Source organism: Cyanistes caeruleus, chromosome 17 (genome assembly GCF_971803275.1).
Source record: "Cyanistes caeruleus chromosome 17, bCyaCae1.hap1.1, whole genome shotgun sequence".
NCBI classification, from domain to species: Eukaryota; Metazoa; Chordata; class Aves; order Passeriformes; family Paridae; genus Cyanistes; species Cyanistes caeruleus.
The window spans coordinates 11209114-11233644 of record NC_141717.1 but is presented as its reverse complement, the minus strand read 5'-3'; the positions used below and the strand labels follow the sequence as shown (position 1 = coordinate 11233644).

At 37.8% G+C, this 24531-nt stretch overlaps 1 protein-coding gene across 50 annotated transcripts in view; it reads right to left on the bottom strand.

Moving 5' to 3' along the window:
• Window positions 1–1477: 1477 nt before the first annotated feature.
• SUN1 (Sad1 and UNC84 domain containing 1) overlaps window positions 1478–24531 on the bottom strand; it is a 32122-nt gene continuing 9068 nt past the window's right edge. For 4 of the 50 annotated variants that reach the window (XM_023936773.2, XM_086853787.1, XM_086853788.1 and 1 more), the window contains exons 2-23: window positions 23040–23136; window positions 17223–17414; window positions 16699–16889; window positions 15534–15560; window positions 15242–15433; window positions 13464–13586; window positions 12410–12493; window positions 11983–12093; window positions 10513–10611; window positions 9770–9863; window positions 9596–9654; window positions 8288–8433; window positions 7913–8137; window positions 7318–7404; window positions 6906–6949; window positions 5856–5991; window positions 5053–5307; window positions 4456–4540; window positions 3931–4046; window positions 3297–3464; window positions 2369–2461; window positions 1478–1949 (exon numbers count right to left, since the gene is read on the bottom strand). In XM_023936773.2, coding sequence (XP_023792541.2) covers window positions 1836–1949; window positions 2369–2461; window positions 3297–3464; window positions 3931–4046; window positions 4456–4540; window positions 5053–5307; window positions 5856–5991; window positions 6906–6949; window positions 7318–7404; window positions 7913–8137; window positions 8288–8433; window positions 9596–9654; window positions 9770–9863; window positions 10513–10611; window positions 11983–12093; window positions 12410–12493; window positions 13464–13586; window positions 15242–15433; window positions 15534–15560; window positions 16699–16889; window positions 17223–17414; window positions 23040–23116 — 2718 coding nt within the window. In that variant the 5' untranslated portion in view covers window positions 23117–23136 and the 3' untranslated portion in view covers window positions 1478–1835. The remainder of the gene's footprint in view (window positions 1950–2368; window positions 2462–3296; window positions 3465–3930; window positions 4047–4455; window positions 4541–5052; window positions 5308–5855; window positions 5992–6905; window positions 6950–7317; window positions 7405–7912; window positions 8138–8287; window positions 8434–9595; window positions 9655–9769; window positions 9864–10512; window positions 10612–11982; window positions 12094–12409; window positions 12494–13463; window positions 13587–15241; window positions 15434–15533; window positions 15561–16698; window positions 16890–17222; window positions 17415–23039; window positions 23137–24531) is intronic. The other 46 variants (XM_086853794.1, XM_086853791.1, XM_086853793.1 and 43 more) reach the window with 23 other exon arrangements.

The window sequence follows — 24531 nt, the reverse complement described above, 5'->3', positions numbered from 1 at the left end:
CTGCGCTTTTTTCCCAAATCTCCAGCTCTGATCTTTATCTACCAGCCACACGCTACTTCTGGCCTTTAAAGCTTTGTGATCCTGCTCTTTGTAAAAACCTGAGTGAAATCCACCCCCCGGCCCCAGCTCAGGCCAATGTTGAAATCACAATGTTTCCTCACTTATTTAAGCAGCTGGTTAAAAAAAAAAAAATGCAGAAAAGAGGCTTTATTTCTTGTTTCAAGTATTACATGCACCTTCAAAAATTAAAACTCTTTATTTAAACATCTCAATAGCATCTTGTCAGTTTGGAGGCAGCAAAGAATAACAGACATTTTGAAAAGCATTTACAAAAATACATTGCACAAAGTCCTATCTTGCTTTTTTAAAAATAAGTTAGTGTTATTCAAAATATTCCCCCCCCAGCTACCTAATTTCAATTTATACAGGATAATTCTAATTTTAAATATGTAACCTATAATATGAAAACACCTGTACAGTGTCATCTACTCCTCTGCGTAGGCCATAGGTTCTGTCTCTAGGACGAGTGAAAAACAGTTCTTCACATGGAGACTTTTTGTATTTCAAACATTCGAGGACTGTTGTGCAACATACATAACTCAATTCAGAAAACCAGTCAGCAGGTCCATGTGGTAACAGTTCTGTGTAACTACAAAATGCACTAGAACAGCAAGATAAAAATTCTGCATACAAGTGAATTTCAGGAATCTTTTCTGAAAAGGATCTTCAAAACAGCAAGGCTAAGGGAGGGAATAAGCAGTTTCATCTTGTTCTACGTGGAAATGTTGTTTCCAAGAGCAACTCTACTCATCTGGTACCCAACTAAAGCTGGTGGGGAGGATCAGGAATGCCCGTGTTTGCACACAGCAGCGCTGAGCTCGAGTCCCTCTTGTAAATGTGACGCAGCAAGAATTACTTCAGGCTTGTTCTCCACACACTGAATTCTCACAGTACATTTATGGAATATAACAATCAACCAGTCTAAGGAATTCTTGTCCCAAAGAGATCACTTTTGCCAAACTAAGGTAGTTCAACTGCTGTACAGCAGTGTTTACTGAGCAATTCAGCAGGCTTATCAGCTCCAAGCCAGTCAGTCAGTACATCAAGGTCGATTTGGGATTGACACTAAAAAAAGAACAAACTGGCCAAGTTGCCATGGTAAAAACCCTTAAAATAACTTCAGTTACTTAAAGTTATCCCTGACTTTTAGAGCAATTTGCAGCCACAAATTACAGTAAAGCATTCTCAGTCGCTGGTGTTTAAACTGGTTTTGGTTGTGTTAGCTTTCCCTGACAGTAGTATTTATTATATTCAACATGTAGCAAAGAAGCCCTTTTGGAGCCACCAAAAAGGTCAAAACCAACTGTCAACTGAAAGACACCTTTAGCCACAGTCAGAGTTCAAAATGTACCACAGTTTTTGGCTTATGGTGCCAAGCTAGCAGTTAAGTCCTGGATAAAAAAGAACAGATTCCTAGTTGCAGAAAGTGTGGTTTATTCTTTAAAAAAAACCTATACATTCATTTGTAATAAAATATGTATCACCTGTTTGCCAACTGGGCTTTATGAACCAGAGCTGTTTGCATGCATTATTTCTCTCAGCATGGACACAGAAATATGAAGCAAACTGGCAATTACAAGCTGAGCCTTAGAGCAAATAAAAATTGGGGTTTATACATTTCTGCTGACAGTCTTCTGCCTTTATCAGAGGATCAATAGTTCTGCAGTGTGCATCTTGCATCCTCGTCCTTTACAGATTCCAGTGTAGTAGGCTTCCCAGTATATACAGATTAGGAACAAAATGTACAAAGCAGCCACCCCCAGCTGTAGTGTGGATTACTCGGCAGGTTTCCCGTGCACTCTGAACCGATAAAGGCAGGTGTACTCTGCATGGCCCCAGTTAGAGAAAATCCTCAGCTCCACTATTTGGAATGCGTCTTCATTTTTCTCCTGGAGAAGGAAAAAGCAAACAGACAAACCAGTGTCAGAGTTCTGGCATCAACAGCTGCAGCTTTCTTAGTTATTAATGACTATTGGTACTTGCAGGAACCTAAGTTATACCTTGCAAATTTTCTGTTCCTTTGAACAGAACCTTCCTTGCCTTATAATTATTTGTGAGTCTGAAGCAGCAATAGCCTCTTCCCATGTTTAGCAATTTCCCACTATTTGTATCCACATAGCAACAAACCTTCCTCCCTTCTCTTCTATTTAGGCCATAGGTTTTGAGGCAGAGGTAGATACTTTTTACCTCAGGTCCTACAGTGCCCAGGTGAGAATAAGGCCTTTTCCCTTCACTGTTCATTGCACACAAGTGTAGAAAATAAAAGTAACTTTCTCCTAACACTTTAAATCTTATAAACTAGACTTACCATCACTGGAAACTTCTGCAGTGGTTCCCCATCTTGATCATAGACATACTCTCCTAGAAGCTTCCCTTCTTCTTGATATTCATCATCCAGACCCTATAACAACAGGATAAAGATTTTTGCTTCAATCAAATTTCCAATCAAACCCAAACTAGAAGCATGCCTACACACACAGTATCAAGTGACAGCACTTGAAGGTCTATCAAGCTAGGATCAGAATGTTTCCCATGTAATTTAAAGTTCAAGCACAGCTCTGGTATTCCAGTTTCCTGCCTTGTAAATAGTTGTGCTGTTTATATGCTTTCATGGTCAAACCCTTTAATTTCCACGGCTAAACCCATATCAGAGTGTACAATATAAACTGCTCAGGACAAATGAGAGAACATCAAGGCCGAAGTCAAGATTTAGATGCTTGCAGGTGACTGTTGAAGCATTTAGAAAATCCTGACAAAGTTCTCAAATATCATAGCCATTCTCTGATACACCCTGTGGTCTGTTCTGTTCTGAAATCCTGCCTACACAACTGCAGTGCTGGGTAAAATGGATTAAAAAATTCTTTAAGGCACATCACAGATAAGATGCAGAGACAAAATGGGAGGGATAGTGGGTGGAGAGAGGAAGAATGGGAAGGAGGATGAAACAAAGTGTAAGAAATAACTAGATCAAATGAAAAAACATTATCTCCCTCCAAAAGTGTAAACTACTGCATAAAGCAAGAATAAAGAATAACTTGCCCAAAATTAGTTGCAATGCTTCTTATTCATAATCTCAAAGCTCATAAATAAAAACAAATTCTAAGAGCAATGAGTGAAACAATTTATCATTTTCTCTCTCTTAGCTGTCCTCCCTCAAGTTACTATTTTCCAAGGTATGGAACACAAATATTCTTTCTGTATACAAACAAACAACTTAAATTCAGAGACAGACTTACATATACTGAAAAATTCCTAGGAGCACTGGTGATATTTCCTGTTGGTGAAAGAGTTTTTGGTATGTGTTCCAATGTAAAGGCAGTTGGATAGATCTTCATGGAAAGTCTCACCACAAGATAGCCCTGTGATCCTTTGAAAGCCCAGCAGTTTCCTGGATACATGTCCGGCTGCACAGAAGGTGGAGAGAACAAGATGGGACACAACATAAAATATTAGTGTTTTCTAATTTATTTTTATTGTAATAAAGAGTTGTAACAAATTCTGAGTTCTTAGGGACAGTGCTAAACAGTAAGGGGCAGAAATAATCTCCTTGGTGGACCTTTTCAGAAAGACACCACACCCATCCAAGCTACCAGTGTTTTGAAGACCTACCTTGAGATTGGTTCTCAACAGGAACCCTCCCAGCCCTCACAGTTTGCACAAGTCCAATGCACCACCCAAGCTTCCCTTGAGTCTCAAGTTTACTAGAGTAGGACTTAAGCTGTGTTCAGGGACTGCCAGAAGAATCCCACTCTTGGGAACTTAGCTCAAAGTACCTGTGCCCCCAATATATTACAGATATATAAAAAGAGCCATCCAAAACACTCAAAACAAAATAAAATTGCTGCATTTGTTTACTTGCCCTTTAATTACCTGAATCACCACTCTGGGAGACTGGGAGAAGTACCACAGAGGAATTCCAAAGAGGCTAATTAATGCTGTCTTGGTCTCATAGGTTTCAGAACAGCGAGTACTCAGAACGCTGCCACCTCAAAAAAGATAGGTCAGGTTAGCAGAAATAAAAGTCTTCAAGAAGGAATGAGTAATTAAGGCAGAGATTCATATAAAGCTTAATGAATACCAGATTAAAGATATTGTTAAGATCTAATAATTTTCTGCAGATACAATGCTTCTATCACCTACAATGTTATTTTAAGATCAAGTTAAAGGTTTTTCATTTCTTTCTTATCCAGTTGTAGACATGCTGAGAACTATTCTATTCCTGTCCATGCACACCTAGACTGATGTACAGGCCTGTAAACACCATCACAGATTGCAGCGATCTGATCATCAGGCAGCACACAGTAATGCTCTAACCTTTGCTCTTCATTTTAATATTTCTAGTAAACACTACTGAAAGCATGAATAGTAAAAAATGGTGTTTCCTCTACTATTTACCTCCAGATTCCAAGGCAAAATCCACCATCCCAGTCTTGTCTTGAGAGTAGAGTTTCAGTGCGTTATTTACAATAATCTGTGCTTGCTAGAGGTGTACATGTGCAAGAGAATGGAAGGAAAATATTTTAATAAGATCAAGTGATAAAATAATTGATATTTACATATCTGTGAAGTTGGAAGCATCTTTTTGATATGCTGCACTTCATTACAAGTCTTTGAAAACCTCTGTCAAGACAGGGGCCACTTTTAATGCATGGTTGTTCAAAATACGAGCTCATACTGCATCTTGACTGCTGGTTTTTTTAACTCTGCATTCCTTCTTCCCAAGACCCTGAGCTGAATTTCTTTGGTATATTTGTTTCTTGGGAATTCAATTTTCAAGATGGCACACTTTGAAAAAACGCAAATATTCACAACAGGCAACAATCAATGCTGCAAGAATACACTCAATTTTCTGCAGTTCTCCCCATTTCAACTGATGCTTCTCACATCTCCTAAAAGCATTAACATTTATGTTGGCAGTCATGCTCCACAAAATGCCCATGAACAAACTCTTTCCAGTTGTAGTTGAACTTTTGAGATTTTAAACTCACTCACCGCTTCTGTGATTCCAGAAATCCCTGCATTAGTCACAGCATTTGTAACGACTTCAGATGTTACTTTTTGGTTTGTTACAGACATGTGGAGTGTAATATTCTTGAGGATCTGCAACTCAAGATCCCGCAGCAAAGTCTGTAGATCACTTTTGCTAACAAAATTGGAGGTAAGCCACTGGAGAAGTGAATCAGGGAAGTCTTCTTGTTGATCACCAAAAAGCATTAGCTTGACAGATTCTTTGACCTGGGCATCTACCTAGTAGGAGCCATTAATAATTATAATTATTAGTTTTTATAAATATGTATAAAAATATACAACAGGCACATAGCTAGACCATTATCACTAGTCATTATTTAAGTAAAAGTTGATAATCCCATATCAATATTTATTGTTCTTTGGTTGACTATGTTCCAGTCAGAATTTTTAAAAGGCTTCAAAAGAACTTAGGCAGGATTTTTTAGAAATAATGTTCAGATAACAAACCTAACTTGCTTTTACACATGTTTCTTTTCCATATTTCCATGGGTTAGCAAAATACATCAACAAAGTACTGTACAGAGAACTGCTACTATATCATAACTTACAAGCAAACCCCTGCCATTATAGAAAACAAGCAATAAATTCCTCTCTAGTAAAATGTTATGCACTAATGGAAAAATTCACAGTAACCCTACATAAAACACTGTCACTCTTTAAGGTTAATACTACCCCCAGTTAATTGATTTCAGTGCATTTCAAGTTAGTGAACAAAACCAATTAATATTAAATTTTACTGGGACAGTTAGAGAAGCTGCAGAACCTACTTTTTCATGAATGACATCCATTTTCTCACAACTCGTCTTCACACCTTCCCCAGATAACAGCTCCGATTTCATATAAGCCAGATCTAGTTCTAGCTTTTTAATTTTGGACATAAGGAGACTGTATTGATCATCATCTCTGACAAAAACAAGGAGTCAATCATTAGGAAAGAGTAGTTGGAATCATTCCATCAAATTCCAAAGGTGTGAGAATATACTTGTATAATAAAAAGTGTTCTTCTAGTTAATTGCTCATCACAACACACACAGTGAACTCACAGTTGTAACATATTGTTACTTAAGGCATACTTAGAATTAATATATTCAAAGCAAAGTATTTTGAAGTAATGGAAAAATCCAGCAGTGATCACTTCAGATTATCATCAGACTGATGAGTCAATTAATAGATTTTGGGGAATTTAAGGGCTTCTGGCAAACCAGACAAACTTTGTGTGAGTTTGCCACTGGTTTGAGTGAGCCTCAGGCTACCTCACTCAAACCAGAGTAACTCCAGTGGCAGTGCTGAGTTACAAATAGCAGCTCATATATGACCAATACAGATTAGTGTCCAGTGAATGCTATGGAAAAAGGTCTCAACCATCATTCTAAAGTCGTTTCACATTTAATTCTAATTTAAATGGAAATTCAGAAAATAAGCCAAAAAACAAGACAAAAATTAGAATTTATATAGTTCAAGAATTTAAATAAAAACCCATCAATTTTAATAAAAGCCCATCAAAAGCAGTTACTGTATATTTCACTAGGTGATCTGAAGGAAAACAAATGCACATATAGGAGGATGAGAAGTCCCTCATTCTCCTCCATTATATAAATAGTTTTTTCTAATGAAAGTGTAGTTGTAGGGTTGCCCCCACATTGGAGGAGGGTCCTGTGCTGATGTTCAACATCACAGATGAAATCCAGTACAAGACAGAAGTGTTTCTGCTGACAGTAGAACCTCTCAGTTGGGTCAGTTAACTGGCACAAGATAAGCATCACTATCAGTTGGCATCAGGAGTGAAAATGCAAAATATATTTGAAAAGTGCTTATACCTCACTGATTTTGATTTGGCTAGGTTGAACTCCTTCTGGATGTCCTAAAAAATACAAAAGTTAAGTTTTAACATACACAAAGAAACTCAAGTAACAGAAAAAGGATAAAGAAAGTTATATGAAAATAAATTTTAGCACCACCTGTATGGGATTGTGCTCACTATGTGCCTCTGTATATTAAAGTTTCATTCCAAATAGAACCTGTCTCAGTGGTCAAGGGAATAATTTTTAAACTTTGGAATGAAACCCTCTCCAAGAAAAGGGAGCAAAAACACAAACAACTTTTGAGACTTAGGGAACCGTAATAGCCAGAGTAAAGAAAACTGCTGTTTGGAACAGCAAATAAAAAAACTCAGTATGTTTTATCAAGAGGTTACAATTAGAACAAGTCAGCAAAGCTCACTGTCAATACCTTGGATTCAGCTGCCAGTTTTCTAAGAAGGTCTTCCAGCGTCTGGATGCGCAACTCATGTTCTTTATGTAAAGCCAGGAAGTCAGTCTTAAAAGAGGGAAGAAAAAAGGGGTGTATTTTCTTTTGGAGTACAAATACCATAATTGATATTTTCTGCCCAGTGTACTTTTCTTTCCATTCTGTGAATGTTTAAGTGATTTATCCTGCAGGTAGTGTGAGAAATTACAGAATCTGTAATAAATACAGAAGTCTGATTTAGCTGTAGTAGGGATTACATACAGGGAAGTTTATCACTAAATCCCTGCTTTGTCACTAGTCCTTCCTATAGTCTTCTTTATCTGTATGGAAACAGGATAAATCAAACAGCTTTTCACCAATGTTGGAATCTACTTTAGGCCACCTCTCTGGAATTAATCCTTTGTCAGCAATAACAAAGGAGGAACAAATGCCCACAACTTCTCCCTGGCCTGTACTACCTATCGGTTATTTCTAGAGCAGAAAAATAATCCTCCGGTCAAATTGCACACAATCCACATTAGTAAAACACAACATTTCTATCAGTATCAGGAAACCGATCAATAACCGACTGTCTTACCTTTTCCTCCAATTTCATATCTTTAAGATACTGACTCATCACATTTTTTATTAAATTCAATGTTTCACTTCTGTCACTCATTGTGGCAACCTGATCTTGAAGATTCTGGAGCAGGCTCATCACTTTGTTATACTCTTTGTTTCGGTCATGGCATCTGTCGGACATGAAGGCCATTTGCTTTTCCAGCTCACTTATGCGACCAAAGTCAAAGATATTTATGGTATCCTAAAGTATAAAGATGATGTCTTAATACATAAAAATCAACTTATTTACATTATTCTTGTTCAGCAAATAGTTATTGCAAAATATTGAAGACATGGGAGTTAAGAGGACTTAAAATACACAAAAGTTCTTCCCTAGACTGTCTTCCCTTACCTTTGGAGGTTGCACAGAATGAAAAGAATCATCTTGTGTTTCAGGAACATGAACAGAATCATCTGTTCTCCGCATTCTGTCAATTTTTGTCCAGTTTAATGGAGGTAATAATGAAATGAAGCTATTAAGCCCCCAGAACCACAAACCTAAAACAGAAACAAAAAGCAACATGTGTTCAAAAGAATTCTCCCTTCCAACTGCTGGTATCTACAAATGGTCTTTTTAAGGACACAGCTATCTTCAGTTTGCAAGGCAAGTGCCACACAATGGACAATGCTCCAGTCTAAACAAAAATCACCACAAGTCAGCTTTAAAATTTTTCAGTCAAGCACTCAAGAATATTAGGGAACACTCATCCTACCACTCACACCATTGTGAGGAAGGCAACTTGCACTTACATACATCATGGTACAAGCCTATGGACTCATACTACAGCTTCCCTGGACCTTGGTAACATTTGCTGATTAAGACAGGCAACGTTTTTTGAAGGCAAATGTAAATGCTGTTTTTTTCTCCATGGAAAATATGTTGCATTAAACACTTACTACATATCACATTGCACAAGAGCTAATAAAAGTTGGAGGAAACTTAGGCTTTCATGGAAATAAAATAGCATTTCACAAGATTGGACTTATTTTTGCAATATCTTTGTGGGAAGCAGCAGCACTGTCTACACAGGGTAAATTCTTTTCTTTTTCACCCTTGTGCAGAAGACTCTGAATCCCCACTCTAAGTTTCCAAGAAGCTTCATATTCTCCACAAAATAGCTGCAAGTTTTTAAGACTCAAAGAATGAAACTGCTTTTCAGAAATGGCAAGCACTTCTGGTAAATACTTCAATTTGCTTCACTTCAAAGTTGACAGCTGGCCTGGAACACTGTCTACTAATCACTCTAAAGTAGTATCTTAAGCAACTAAAACATGCTCTGGAGCAAAGAAAAGACTTTGGATCAGTTGGTAAAATCTTAATCACACTTCTATGGGAACTGACAAAGCCATCAGTACCCAGCCTACTCTTTCATTGCTACTCCTATGAAGAGGAGGTAAAGAAAAATGGACTTTAGTGGATTTACTTCCTCGGCCACTCTTTCTAAAGAGCTCTATGCAACTAAATCAAGGATATTGCTTTCATGACAAGGGGAAAGCTTGCTGACTTGTCAGTACTCTGGGAGCTCGAATTACTACCCTGTTCACAAACAAACTTGATCCTTTCAGTTCTGCATTTTCTTCAAAAATCAACTCAAAAGGCTATTTTGGAGAAGTTGTAGTACACACACTGATTTGCATCACAAGTAAACAACTGACATACCTAGTAGAAACAGGAGTGGGATAAGAAACAGTAACCATCTGTAGTTCTTTGGAAAGCATCTAGAGAAAGAGAGGAAAGTTTACAAGAAAGAACGTATTTACCACAATTAATAGTTTTATATTATAACTGGGTAAATAACTTGCTCACAAAACAATTATTTCAAAGGATACACACCTTCTTACAAGAAACACCTTGAGCAAAGACATCAGAGTAACAAGTTGATACCACCCAGTTCTAAGCAACCTGAACATGCCAGAAGCTGCCCTCCCTAGAAGACAAAAGGTGGGAGTGTGAAATGTAATTATTGCAGCACATGTTCAAAGAAACCAAGCAGAAGGACATGCAGCTGTGGCCAACAATGCTTTGCAGAGTGGAGAAATGCATGGATAAGGCAATGCATGCAGCTTATTGACATCTAGATATCACAAATACGACAGCACTGTAAACATCAGCTATTCAACAAGGTCAACAGCCATGCAAAGAGATGAAGTGCTCGTTTGTTATGACAATGCTACCTCGCTGGAAATTCAGTATTAATGTCTGAACACAAGTTATCACACACTGGAGGCCTCAGTACGCTCCAGGAAACACAGATTAGCAGCAGCAGTTTTTGGTAAGAGGAATAAAAATATAGTAAGTGACTGCCAAACCAAACACACCCTATTATTCTGGACACCCCATATTCAGGGCTATTTACACACTCATTCCCTCATGAAACAGTCTGGTTAGTCTCCTGTAATGCCTGTGAACAGAAACACAGCCTCTCATTAAGCGTATTTTGGTCAATAAAGTAGCACATGCGTTTCAGGACAAAAGCTAGAGCACAAGCACAGCTGAATTAGGGTAAGCCCCTGCTGTCCCCTCGTTTGCCAAAGAGAACAGGCAATGCGCACACACACACAGATTAGAATAGTAACCTGGAGAAAGAATGGCCAGCCAAAGTAGAGACAACACCTTCTCCGACACAAACCATCCCGTGGCTCCCACTGTTCGCAACACGTGAAGCATAAAGTAACCTGGATTATAACAAATTAACTCCATGTGGTAACAGACAAAGTTCAGACATAAAGGTTCTCTTCAGTACATGCAGTAAAACAGACCCCCTTGCCCCCTACATGTTCTGCAGAATTCTAAACAGTACCTTTCAGTAAACTCAAACTCGGTTCTTCACTACTTTAAAGCAAAGCAAGTCACTAATAAATACGTAGTCAAGTAAAACCAAGACAGTTTAGAACTGAATTCTCATGGACCGAGATAAACAGACTAGACACCACCTGTGCAGTTAGAATATCACTTTTCCAAAATCAAAGTTTACATTTTGTAACGTTTATCTAACAATGCCATGCAAAGTGTAGCAGAGACTAGCAAGAGTACTACCACAAAAACAAGCTTTAAGCACATCATTACTTTAAAAGCATCTTGTTTGTTCAGAATTATACACAAAGTTCATTATCTGGGTTACTCTCACAGAAGCAAGAACAATTAAAAATTTAAAATTCCAGTGATGTCTAAGAAATATTGACAAATAATAGAAAGTATTCCCACCTAAAGGTTATAAGCAGTAAATTTTCATTAAGCTGAGTGTTCCCAAGGATGTTCAGCAGGATAGTTTTGCACTTCTTAAAGAGAACAAAACTACCACCACCAACTCCCCATTCCAAAAAACTGTAATAAAATGCTGTAACTTAAAGCCTGCTGAGGCCAACAATTACTATGTCCAAGACTAGGACCAATCTTTCTACAGAACAAACTACACCATATATGTTTAGAAAGTAATCCTACATTTTTAGATTAGCAGATATGTCTGGGTTAATCTGAGGGATTATAGATATACCAACCCAATATTTGTAATCATTTTCCTTTGCTGAATAAAGAGCACTCAACAGATCCTTGATGCCTCTGTCATTCAAGCTAGGGAACGCTCATCTCACAGGGTAGATTCTATCCCTATATAAGATTCCTGTAAAAATTGACTATCACTAGAACAAAAATAAAATGTTAAAACCCCTTTATTCAAATAATCTGCGTACCAGTATCTCATACCTTGCTTTCATGTAAGGTCAGCTTTTCAAGCAAGCAAAGTACAGATCTCCCCAAAATGCAATAAATTAACAATCTGACTTGTTCCTTCTAACATATGAGGTGCATACTGCCCTGCACCTTGTTTTTGCTAATAGATAAGCAGCCTGCCAAGCTCATACAAAAGCCAAAATCAGAACAAGAATTCAGACAGGAGAGGTGTTAAGAAGTTAGTTGTCTAGACACTTTACATTTTTGCCCTACTTTGATAGATAAAGCAAGGAGAAAAAACCCCAAACACAAAACTTGTGATTAACATTGTGAGTTTGCAATGCAAAATAAAAGCAAACAAAAATATCCAAGTCAACCTGCAGAAGAAAAGGTGTGCCAAATGGTCCTTGCTACCCTTTTAGCCCATGAGGACTGCATGTGGTCTGTGGTGTATGTTTCAAGATGTTTCTTCCCTTTACAGTCATCACCTGTTGATTGTGGTAACAGTTGATTAATGGGATAAAGCCAGGATCAAGTCAAGATTGTTACAAGATAACTTGTTCAAGTTATCTCACATCATCAGTTATCAGCCCAAAAGCTGCTAAGCAAACTTCAGGGTAAGGAAGCTTGTTGGAGGAAATACTACAGTACACCAGGGGATCACCATCCCCCCCACATTTAAGCTGCAAACCAAATATTTACTTTGTAGCTTCTACACTGTTGGGGGGGCTGTCTGATACTACTATTACAGCAACAACCTGGTGTAGAGCCCAGAACTGAGACTACACCAATCACTGTACTTACATATTGATTCCTCATTCACACCAAGATGACGATCTTCTCTGTAGAACTCCTTTACATTCATGCTTCCACAGTAGTCTGAGTGAGCTGCAACACATCCAAAAATCACAGATGGATTCTAATTCTCCAGTTCAAAACCTTTCATATATACAGATTTTAGCTTGTTTCACTATTAAAGTCAGACTACTCAAAAGGAAAACTAAAAACTGATTGAGGAAGAAGCCTGCTCTGTGTAATCTTGTTCTTCTTTAAATATCAGGTGGCCTCTTAGTTAAAAAAAATCCTTCAGCTTCTTTTTAGATAGAAAAGTTTGTAAAAAAAAAACAACAACCCAACAACCCAACCAACTTACTTATCAAGTAAGTCCCTGTTCTCAACATTCCATCAAATGGGTCAACCATTCATTACATGTTTGTGTTGATTTTAACAATCTTGTTACAAGAAGGAGAAGAAAGCATGAGCAATTATAAGGCTCTGAGCAGAGAGGAAGAGGACAGCAAAGTTCTACTCACGTGCAAAAATCAGTTACCTTCTGCCTATGGCAATTAACTTCACTTGTAGATCAGGTATTAGAGAAGAGAAAGCACCAAAGAAGAAATGAATGTTTTCAGGGAAAACGAGATGTGGTTTAAAAGTAGTGCAGAGTGATGAGAGCAGTTTGAGTTTTGCAAGACAGATCTAAACAAGCTTTAAGTGTGCAGCAGTTTTAAGGGTGGCAAGAGACCTAAAGACATTGAAAAATTAGAATTTGACCCTATTACCAGAGTTTTTAAAAATCAACTTAAGTTTCCCATTCAAAAATTACTCTCTACCACTTCTAGTAAAATCAACATGTGGATCTCATATAAAGGAATCTTGATACTTTCAAAGCAGAGGAAAGGTATGAAAAGTGCAGCAGAAGTGAGGTAAGAGTAAAAACGGAGAAAGATAGGAGCCAGCCAAAAGACTATAGAAGAAGAATACCATAGCATCAAAGATGAAGTCCATAAGGAAAAAAAAACCAAATACACACACTCTGTCTTTGCTTGCAGACCAAGGAAGACAACTGAAAAGGTACCTTTATATTCATAACCCAGCTTCAGCAAAACCATTTGAAATAGATGCACTAATAGTGATGCAAAAGATGCTGCAGTATTTTTGACCAATCGTAGAATCTTACTCATGTAGAAATATGTTCCTCCTAGTGAAAAAAAACAATGTGAATACAAATTATTCATCCATAAAAATAGGTAATTCTGTTCTCTGGTCACCATTAGCTTGTGTAGGAGTGAGGACAAAGCAGAGAAAGCTTTTGTTTAGCCGAGAGTATGAAACTTCAGAAATCATGGTTTGAAAAGTCTGTATGTACTAGATATTGCATCAAAGCTTTTGTAAGAACTACACACCCTGGGTAATGACTTCAAGGCAAAATGTGTAACTACAGCAAGAACAGCTTGGCTTAGTGAGAATGTAGAACTCTAAAGAGCAATGAATTCCCTTGACTCCTTAAATGAAGTCAGGACTCCTCACTGATGTGGACTGCTGATCCTGATTTTGGCGTCACAGTTCCAAAGACACTACAGTGTTATTCTGGATTTGAAGGAGTGAGGACTGCTCACCATCTTCCCTGCTGTTACATCAGAGGAACTTCCTACAGTGGTCTGCCTGAAGTGCTAGAGACACACCCTTCTGCAGGGCCACAGGAACAAAGACAAAATCTACCACTGCCACTGTCCTAGACTCAACCACATCCCAAAAATCTGCCACGACAGTGTGGGCCCTTCCCCACCCACACACCCCCAAAGTCTGACTCAGACCTCTAGATTCAAGTTAAAAGGAATGTACAAAGATGAGGAAAATTTTCATGTGTGAATACAAACTCAGGAGAACAGAAAGAGTTTTCATGCAGTGCCACTTTAAGTAGTTGACTATTCAAGTCAAAAGAATTCCACCCTGTGCTACACACTAACTAAAAGGAAATACTTAAGTATTTGAAGTCACATCATATAGCTCAAACAAACTAATTTCCTTCTACTGAAAACAACCTTCATTCAAGACTAACAAACCTACAGAATACTAAAATTGGCTCCTTTGCAATTCCAGGTCATTAAACAACAAATCCTTTGTGGTAACTGAGGACTACCAGTAACCAAGAAATCCAGGTGAAAGAGGCAGGCAGACACATGCAAGACAATGAGGAAAACAATCCACTGAATGGAGATTGTCTTGGAAAGGCAGAATCTTATTTATACAGACTTAGTTTTTTAAGTTTTTTAAGTTTTCACTCAAGTGACTATTCAGAGTTTTTCCCTTTGGAGTTCAATTTTTCATGTAGTTGAGGTTTAGCTTTTAGAAACACTATAAAAAGATGCAAAGTTAAAAGAGGAGAAAGAAAGGAAGCAGGAAGTAGAAAGCCCTCTCAAAGATTCCCTCAACAGCACAAGCACTGTGAAGTAACAATTTTGCTCAATCTTGAAAGTTCAAATCATGTAAGGGATAAAAAATTATAAATGAAAGCATGTATCTGAAAATATGTATGAAAATTTGTATGACCAAATACTTCATAGGCAGAATCTGATGTCAGATTAGGAGACTTAAAATCAGTGCTGGCTGGCCAAATAATTTTACAACTTAAGATACTAGAGCATTTTAGTTTTGTAATTGTTTGATTCCCATAACAGCACTGAAAATTAGTAGATTATTATATATCAGAATCTGACAAGCACATGAAATTTCTGATACAGAAAAAGGTATGTCATATAAGGTGGTATCTAGAATTCAGTTACTGGCAAATTCACCAAGGTAAGACAGGTGCTTAAATAACACTATATAGAAATGAAACACAAAGTGACTTACTAGATGCATGTTTCTGGCTCCTGTCCCTAGTGTAGATCCTGGAGGATGGCACATGGGAAGCTGAGTAGGCAGTGAGGACCTCCTTCCTCTCTGACAGCATGCTGCAGTCACTACACGTGTAGCCGTTCAGCGTGGGCTGCAGCTCTGCTGCTGCTATGCCCCCGTTCCCCTGCAGCAGCGTGGTGTCACTGCCTGGAAACACAGAGCACAACACCCAACACACCCATGTCAGCACTGCCAGCACCATGCCTGTCACACAGAAACCATGGGAGGAAAAGCAAAGTGAAGTTACCTTTGGGGTCACCTTCTTCATCAAGGCCTGCAAACAAACAAAACAAAAACCAAAAAAAGAAAAAAAAAATAAAAAAAAAAAAAGAAAAAAATTAATTGGTCCCAAATATAAGAAAGACCTAAATTGAATTGCAGTATCTGACATAAACTGAAGTTAGAAGTCCCACTAATTTTAAGACTTCAAAGAAAAGTCTCTTTATGGTTAACATTTAACATATTTTGCAGTGCATCAGAGAAACATCTATACAGACCTTATTGTAGTAGGGTTATAGTTGTGAAAATCATCCCACCACCGATGGGATAGACAAAGTCACATGAATGGCAACTGCACCTTGGCTTAGTTCCCATGAGATGTTAAAGCAGCTAATTACAAGCTTACAATGTTTTTGCTGCTTGGTAACTACTTTGATGCCACTGTATTTAAAATTCTGTTTTAAGAGCCAGGTTATCTAAAATCTAGAATGGGTTCTACCAAGATTGTCACAATTCTTCCCATTAGGACTCTGGGAAGGTCACAAGTATTCTAACTGGAAACAAAGTCTGAATTGGGAGATATAACAAACTGCTGATCTAGTTCTACACAATACTTCACATAGACAATACTTTATTTAGACAACTTTCTCATTTTCTCTTCATTGCAGAAAGAAGGCTCCAGAAAAACACGTTTTTATATAGTTAAGAAGCCAAACCAGCCAGCCACACACAAAAACTCTTTTGGGAAATCCTGAAATGCCACTAATTGGAAACTTCCACACTAAGTTATGTTAAGAAGAAACACATTTCTGCTTATAAACAAATAAGAAAATGCTTTTCCTCTGGCTTTTCAAAAACAAGTTACATGTTTACCACTCTAAGTACAGAACTCAATGCACATTTTGAAGAAAGCAATGATAGGAGATAAATATGGCATTGCATCACACAAGTGTTTATGTTTGCTGAGATATTAACTTGACTGTGCAACATCTTGACCTTCACCATGCCAGTAAATTAAATTTATGCACTGGACCATGTGGGCATCTTAGCAAGTAGACCCCTACAACAGAAATGCAAGTGCACACATCTTTGGGAATAGGATGGACAACAGGTGGGACAAAGATCATAAATTTATACACACCAAACCAAATAGTTTGCACAGTTTTATTCAAGCAATAACAATTATTGCCTACCCCAGAAATGATCAACTTCTGTCTGTTCCCGAATCAGAGACTCATCCAATAAAGTGGATATCATTGATGTATCACTGGCATGGCTATTGAAACTGCTCTGGCTAAAAATAGATGAGCTGGACAGATTTTTCCTTGGCACATGTCTTCCACTGCCAGACTGTTTGCTCATACTTCTGCGTTGCTTTACCACCCTAGGAAACAAAGGCAAGTAAGACATAGCACTAAAGACACAAATTGCTGTTACTCTCTCACTTTATTAATAAAATGAATAAACAGTCATTTCAACACTGACTCAACTAAACAGAGTAAACAAGGTTTAAAAGGAAGTCCTCCCCTTCAAGCACCTATAATTTTAGAAAGATTTTTGTAAAAAATTGCCATTGCAAACCACATACTGAACATAAACTTCAGAGTATGGCAGTAAGCACCAAGAACAAAAAATAGGACCTGTAGGTAACCTTTTTGCATTATTGTGTTTAAACAGTAAGACTCAGGATTTACTTGTGATGACTAAAGATGCTTACTTAGACTGATCCCTGAAGGACATGTTTCCAGCATAAGAACTGTCATGAAGGGAATCACTCTGTCCATCATCTGGTTTACTGTATCCTCCAGCAGCCAACCGTAAACTACGTCGTGACATTCTGGGTGAATCAAACACTGGATCTATTTTGTTCTCTGCCTCAAAATCCAAAGCAGATGAAGAATAACTCGAACTGCAGTAAAATAAGAACAGCAAAATTACTGGGAGAATTTTCAGCCTGGTAACAAACATATTCTTCAAGCTAGTCCAAGCTTCCATTAAATGCAGTTTATTCAGGGTTATGATACAATCACCACAAGATATACCAAATAACCCAAATAATATAGATATATGTAGATATTCAAGGTTCTGCTAAGCAAGTCATATTATGTGTTCTACAACTGAAAACAAATCACAAAAAGAAACAACCACCATGGAAACCACGTGTGAAGTTTAGCCAGAGCAAGCACTCATTCTTTTGGGACCCATTTGAGAGTGGAAGCCAGTTTCTTCACCACCAGTTTCTTCTTTGAGAGTGGACACAGTTTCTTCATCATGCCTAGCAACAAATTAAAAATGACACACTCCGAGTTGCAAGGCAAAGATTAATTTTCAATCTAAGTTTATTTTTGTCGATTTTCTGTTTCCCAAGTCCTTGTTTTGAGAATTGAAGATCCATATGCCACATTACTCTGAATTTCCATCTCTCAACAAGTAGGAACTTCCTCCTTTTAAGATACTTAAAGACTTCCCTACTTCATCTATTTCAGTTTAACTACAATTAGTTTTCTTTTAAAAAGTGGTTTAAAAACATTTCTTAATTTAATGCAAACCATTAGAAATATTTAATTCCAAACTAACAAAAAATGTTTAGAGACTTCAATCTGTTTTTCTCCACAGAGGCAAGTTTACACATAGATCACCTTCACAACATTACCCCAGGAACTCCACATTTCCACACGTGATTCCCTCACAGCTTCCATGAAAACTTAGTGAAGACAAAGCAGCAATACAAGGCAAACACAAACATATTAACCCAAGGAGTCTGTAAGAAATACATTTACAAAAGCTGAAGTTTTGCCTAAAGCGGAATTCTCAAACTTATAACCAAAGGAAACATTCAATTATGTGAGCAGAGGCTGCTGGCACAGGGCACGGCACAGCAGGTCAGGTTCTACAACTGCTCAGCCCTGTGACCCACAGAATCCAAATGCTAAGTGCTCTAGGCCAGCTTTCATAAGGACTCTGTCCCTTCTTGGGCCACAGGGATATACAGAGATGTATCAGCACTCCAGTACTCCTGGGGTTTTGCTTGGTTTTTTAAAAGAAGAGATAAGCAAAGAATTGTTTACGACAGCAGCTCCTTCTCCCCAAAGAAAAACACACAAATAAATTAGATCTGAATGAGTAGATTCTACTGTGCAACCTATATTTGAAATGGAAGCTTTCCCTTTAATAAATACAAACAGTTACTATAAAATAAATGTATTTGTGTAAAAATGATTTAACGGAAATAGTTTTCTCACACAATCATTAAAGATCTCAGAACATCACAAAGTAACAATATGGTATTTATTGTATTGCTTTGGCATGGAATTAAGTTAACACCAGAAGGCCTTGAAGCTACACTTACAGTAATGATGTAATTCTGACAAGGTGGTGCTTTTGAAATCAGTGTCTTCACTGGTCCTCAACACAAAGTTAAGTATGTAAGATGGGGCTGTCAGAGCATGTCAAGTGCATTTCTTTTGGCTAAAAAACTAACGCAGACAACACACTGCCAGAAAACATCTCATGGCTCCAGCACCAGCTGGGCATTCAGCCCGTAAGACCAGAGCAGAATCTGTCCAAAGTAGCTGCTTCTATTGCCCAAAGGAGCACAGATTGGATGGCAGGGCTTTGGTTCTGTGTGCTGGATTCTCACTGGTCTGTCCTGATAATGCACGTGCAGTGCAACCCTGTGCAAGGCAGGAGCCACAGCACAATTTAATAAACCCAGCATATATTACTAAATACATTAGGCTTGTTCATCCTTGCTTTCATTTGGCTCGAAGAGGAAGAAGAAAGACACGTTTTCTCGTGTACTTAACCAATTGTAGACTAAAGAGTTTAATTTTTACAGTTTCCAAAAATGCTAAGTATAGATGACTCATACTCTGACAGATATGAAGCGAGAATATGGGTTAAATGTGGCTCCTCCTGCTGTTATTCTGAAAGGGTCAGAGCCACAACAGTTTTCTATTGAGTCCCTCCCTAAACAGTTGTTTCAGAACTCCGTTTTGCTATTTACACTTGCCACTATGCATTTGCTTTTCCTCATCTTCACCCCACGTTTCTTACAGATACTCAATTCACGAGAACACAAAGTACAAGCTGACAGCTGTGACCAGCCTCAATTTGTTTCTGTTTATGAACACTTGCTGTTACCAAGTATCTCAATGAGCATTTATATCAATGTGGGTTGAATAAATAGCTTGAAGTTGGGCTCCACTATCCGAAAAAAACCCAACAAATCATCATGGACTCTCTTCCTCCTTAACAAAAGGGGCTTGTCTCTCACTTACACAGGGTAATAATTCTCTTCACATTATCTGTCCTCAGGCAGCAGGACAGTACCTAGAAGTCCCCTAACTTGCCATCTCACTTTCCATGGTTTGGAATGCAACCTTTTTACTTCTACAGAAAAGACTACAGTAAATTAAAAACCCACTGCCTTTCCTTTCAAGGGCCAGAAATGAACCTGCACATTGATGTCCTCCTAAGCAATATATACAGCTAACCAAGAAACACCTAAAGGTGGGATACAATTAGCCTACACTCATGGATAATCTCTTCTAACAGTGAGGACTCTGGCTCCTTCCACCAGCAAACAGCTCCCATGGCTGCTGGCAGAGCTGGTGACTGAATTTAGTCTTACATTTCCAGCTTCTTGATACCTCCTCTTGATACCTCCTTCACATGAGCTTCTGAGAATAACAATGTCCTAGACTTCAGTGGGTTATTTTTCAAATAAGTGGAATGAGAATGAGGTCTGACAATTTTAGCATGCTATAGCTTGTCTGAAAGACCTTAAGTGTCATTTATTTATAAATACTCCTTGGAATGAAACGGGCAGTGATATTCTTGACTATTCAGGGGAATAGGCACATCCAATGCACCTAGAGAGCTGCGACTAAGACACCTTCAAAGACAGACAGACATACAGTCAATACAAAAACACTCACAGGCTTTCTAACCAGGAAGCATTACATTAAGTGACCAAGGACACTACCTTGAATTGTTTAGTTATTTCTTCATTGAGCCCCAGATCATACTTAAGAACCTCAAAGGATTTTATTAAATTACTATGTAGAAAATTACATCCCAACTGAATGCTCTGACACAGAAAAACAAAATTCAACCAAATTCTTATTGATTTAACTCATATTTCAGAAGAAGTGTTAAAGGCACCCAAACTGACAACACAATTCAAAATATGATGGTGACTAAAAAGAAAGATCAGTCGTAAGAGTGGGGTGTAAATTACATGTTGACAGGTGGGTGAGATTCACAAGTTTGACTTGCATTTGGAGGAGGATAAAGATTATTTAGGTATATCATTTAAATGTTTTTCTGATTTGGGCTGGAGGAGTAGAAGCACAAAGCAGAAGCACTACAGCTATGAACACACAGTGATTCCAGTGGGTATTAATATAAGTTCTATTAATAAGTCATAGCCAACTCTATTAATAGCTTTGTGGTATCAAACTTCACTTTACTGCTTTCTGCAGGGCTACATCCCAAGTCAATTTCTTTAAAGAAAAGATTCTGTAAAGATTGAATTGTCAAAGGCAGAATAAATCAGATTAGAATATAAGCAAAACAGATGAGGGGTAAGAAGGAACAAATTTCAACATGAAAATATTTCTGATTAGCAACTCTCCCTTTCCTCAGTCTTCAAATATTGTTTGACCCAGAGTAGGAAGAGCGACAATAATAGATGTCTTTCTGCACATATACAGAAAGCAGAGGCACAGCAAGAGCCTGCACAAAAGATTGGTTCACTCTCTTACACCCTGAAAGCAGTGTCATGTCAGTGTAGCAAGTAGGTTTTTTTGCCCCATTATTTTAATATTAGGGGTTTCACACAATTTTAAAGGAAGAGCTTGCCAATCCTTTTCCACATAAGAAAGAATTACAATGAATTAATTTCAACTGTTTAACTATACTGGCCTTCATTAAAGCAGCTATTAAACTTCATCGTACCCAGCTCTATCCATTTCTAAATACCTATGCCTAATAGTCTAACACAGTGAAATGGCAAGCTAGAATGATTTAGGACATATAATCCCTTCACAACTTCTCAGTTTTGCAAAACAGTCTTCATTTATGTAGCAAGACAAATACTTAGTTGTCCCCTAAATAAACCCCACCAATGTCATAATGAAATATCCTCCAGATGTCCAATAGGATTAATCATTCTGCATTTTCCTTTCTACTTGCCCACTGTTTCACTGGATGAGAATTTTGGACAATACCACAGGAGTTTAACCTGTCAGGAGCTACTATATTTCAGCCAATCTCTAAGGTACATTTGCAACACAAAGGTAACTTTTGTGGGTAAACCCACTCAGTAATACAGAAGTGAAACTGCTGCTGGATACAAGGCACACAGATCACCTTTCATTGCCCAGCAAGCTTTTTCTTGAAATTGGAAAACCCATTTGTATTTAACTGACATTTTACCAATAGTTTTTCATAAAATTCAGGAAAAATTGCAATTCAGTTGATGCAACATAAAACATGTCACATTTTGCAACACTACTGACATTAGGCTATAGCTTAAAAAAAAAAAAAGGCCATGATCCCCAACAGAAAATGGAAACCTACAGTTTTGGAGCACACAAAAGGAAGGGTATTAACTCAGTAATCCCTTAATGCTACAGTTTTGCAAAGTTCTGCTTTATTGGCAAGTAGCCAAGTATTCTCGTAATTCTCCTATCTCTATACTGGATTTTAATAACAACACATAATAATGACAGAGACAGAATAGAAAAGCAAATCTCATACTGGATCCTAACGAACAATCATATTTTAAACTTAATTAGCAAAAACTAACTCAAGTTCACTGATACATTTTGAAGAAAGTATATATCTCAACAACAGGAAAAGCACAATAGATCAAAACAGCAACAATCTGCTATATTAGTACTAAAAAACTCAAAACAGGCATCACAACTCTTGTTCTGCATACATAATACAAAAGCTACCAAACACTAGTTAGTTTTTTGAAAACAGAAGTGATTTAAGAGAAACAAAGATACAAGTAAAAAACAAGATCATTAGAAGATACACAAGAAAAAGATACAAGGAAAAGCAATATTCATTAGAACACAGATTTTACATTCACCCAACACATAGCTTTGGTAAAAGAAGTAATTGATGTGTTATTTCCAGCCAAGTCCCGTACTAGCAGCAATGAGTGCACAAAAATCAGCGTTTAAAAGTGAAAGTGGTCCCAAGCCACAAAAGAAAGCACACACCGAAGTTACAAGACACAAAACATCGAAGAATTTTGAGGGCATATTTATAGAAATCCAACAGCATTTGTAACTAGGCGGACACAAGTTACTCATAGCAACTAATAAACATTGAGTCATTATCTTAGTCATTGCCCTGTTAGTTCAACATCTTCTCTCTTCCAGTTAGGACACAGCACTTGTTTTCAAGCCAGACTAGAAAAAGCCCACTTCTGCAAAGAAGTCAGCTACTTACCATGAAAGGATTAGCAACATTCAGAGAACAGACAGTTTGTCTACAAGAAGAAAAGGGTTCTCACCTGAGTGCATATGTATAGCCAGTGTTCTCTGGCAGACATTGGGGAGGGGTGTACGTGTGTAGACGTGAAAAGTCCATGTTGACAGTTTCAAATCATACTGTAAAAGGTGAAAATAGAGTCATGCAATGACTTAAAATTACGTAAAGTCAATCTAGGAGCCCTTGCACTGTTCAGCCTGTGTTATTAAGCGTTGAAATAAAAGAGCAGTTACCAGAAACATGGAGCTCTCAGTAGTGGAGTAGTATTGCTGCTAGTGTCAGATATTCCTCATCATTACTACAGGAAGCTCAGGGTATTTCTGACTGTGACCTTCTTTACGACACTCTATTTTCAGCTATTTCCAAGTTCTCTGGAACATGACAGTTACGAGCCAAACTCTTATCACAACCTAATTACAACACTTCCACAGGAACTACGTTATGTTGGTATCCCCTAAAGAAGCTAAGTATAGAAATCTAAGGAACTATGCAGCCATGCTTCAGAGATCTCTTCAAAACCTGTTTTGCTTTGAGTGCCCTCTGAGCAAAGCACAAGCTGCTCTGTGCACCAAGGATAATGCAGATGAAACTTGAGAACATTTTTACATATAGTCAAATCATTTTGCTCTAGCACTTTTGAATACCATCCACTAAGCAGTGAGTTTCATGTCACATAATTTATTTCTGTCATTAAAACCACTGAATACACACCCTAGCAAAAGAGCCAACTGCAAAGTGACTCATAGGGCAGAATTAGGCACATTTTCCAGAGTGCCATCCACTTCCAAGACAACAACAAACCCAAAGCCAAAACTACCAAATCAAAACCACCCAAGCAACATTTGTGAAACTTTCCATGGGGCCTCTGAAAGGTATTATAGCTTTGGGAAGAAAATAAAAACTAATGTTGTCCTACCAACAAACTCACAGAGCTGCATGGGTGACTACTTGTGGTACAATTTGACTTTCAATTTCAAAGTATCTGCAAAAAACCTTCAGTCCTTCTCGGTTTTATTTGCCAAAGAAAATTTTTAATTTTGTAGACAAGATTCTTGGATGATTGCTTATTTGTAGTTAACAAATAAGGATTTAGCTATTCTGGATTTGCCCAGTTAGCAAGGCAGAATCCTGGCTACTTTCAGATTATCTATGGCTCCTGTTTCAACAGCAGCAAAAGATATTCCACATATCTGTAATGACATAGCTAAACCAGGATAAAAATATCCCCAGCTAATTTTCATAATCATAACATCAACAAGCATCTTATTTTGGAGATGCACTTTCCTATGCTGAAATAAGAGTTCTCATTTTGTATAGCCAAACATGCATAAGAAATAGAGACAAAAAACAGGTACAGGCAAAAGCAGCTCAAAAGAAGTCTGTACACGTAACATTAAAATGCTCTTAGTCAGTCCACCTGTAGCCTCCAAATCCTGAGGTTAGTAAGGCAGGAGGATATTTCCACTACTACTGAAGACTTAAAAAAATTAAAACTTCCAGGCCTAAGCATCCTA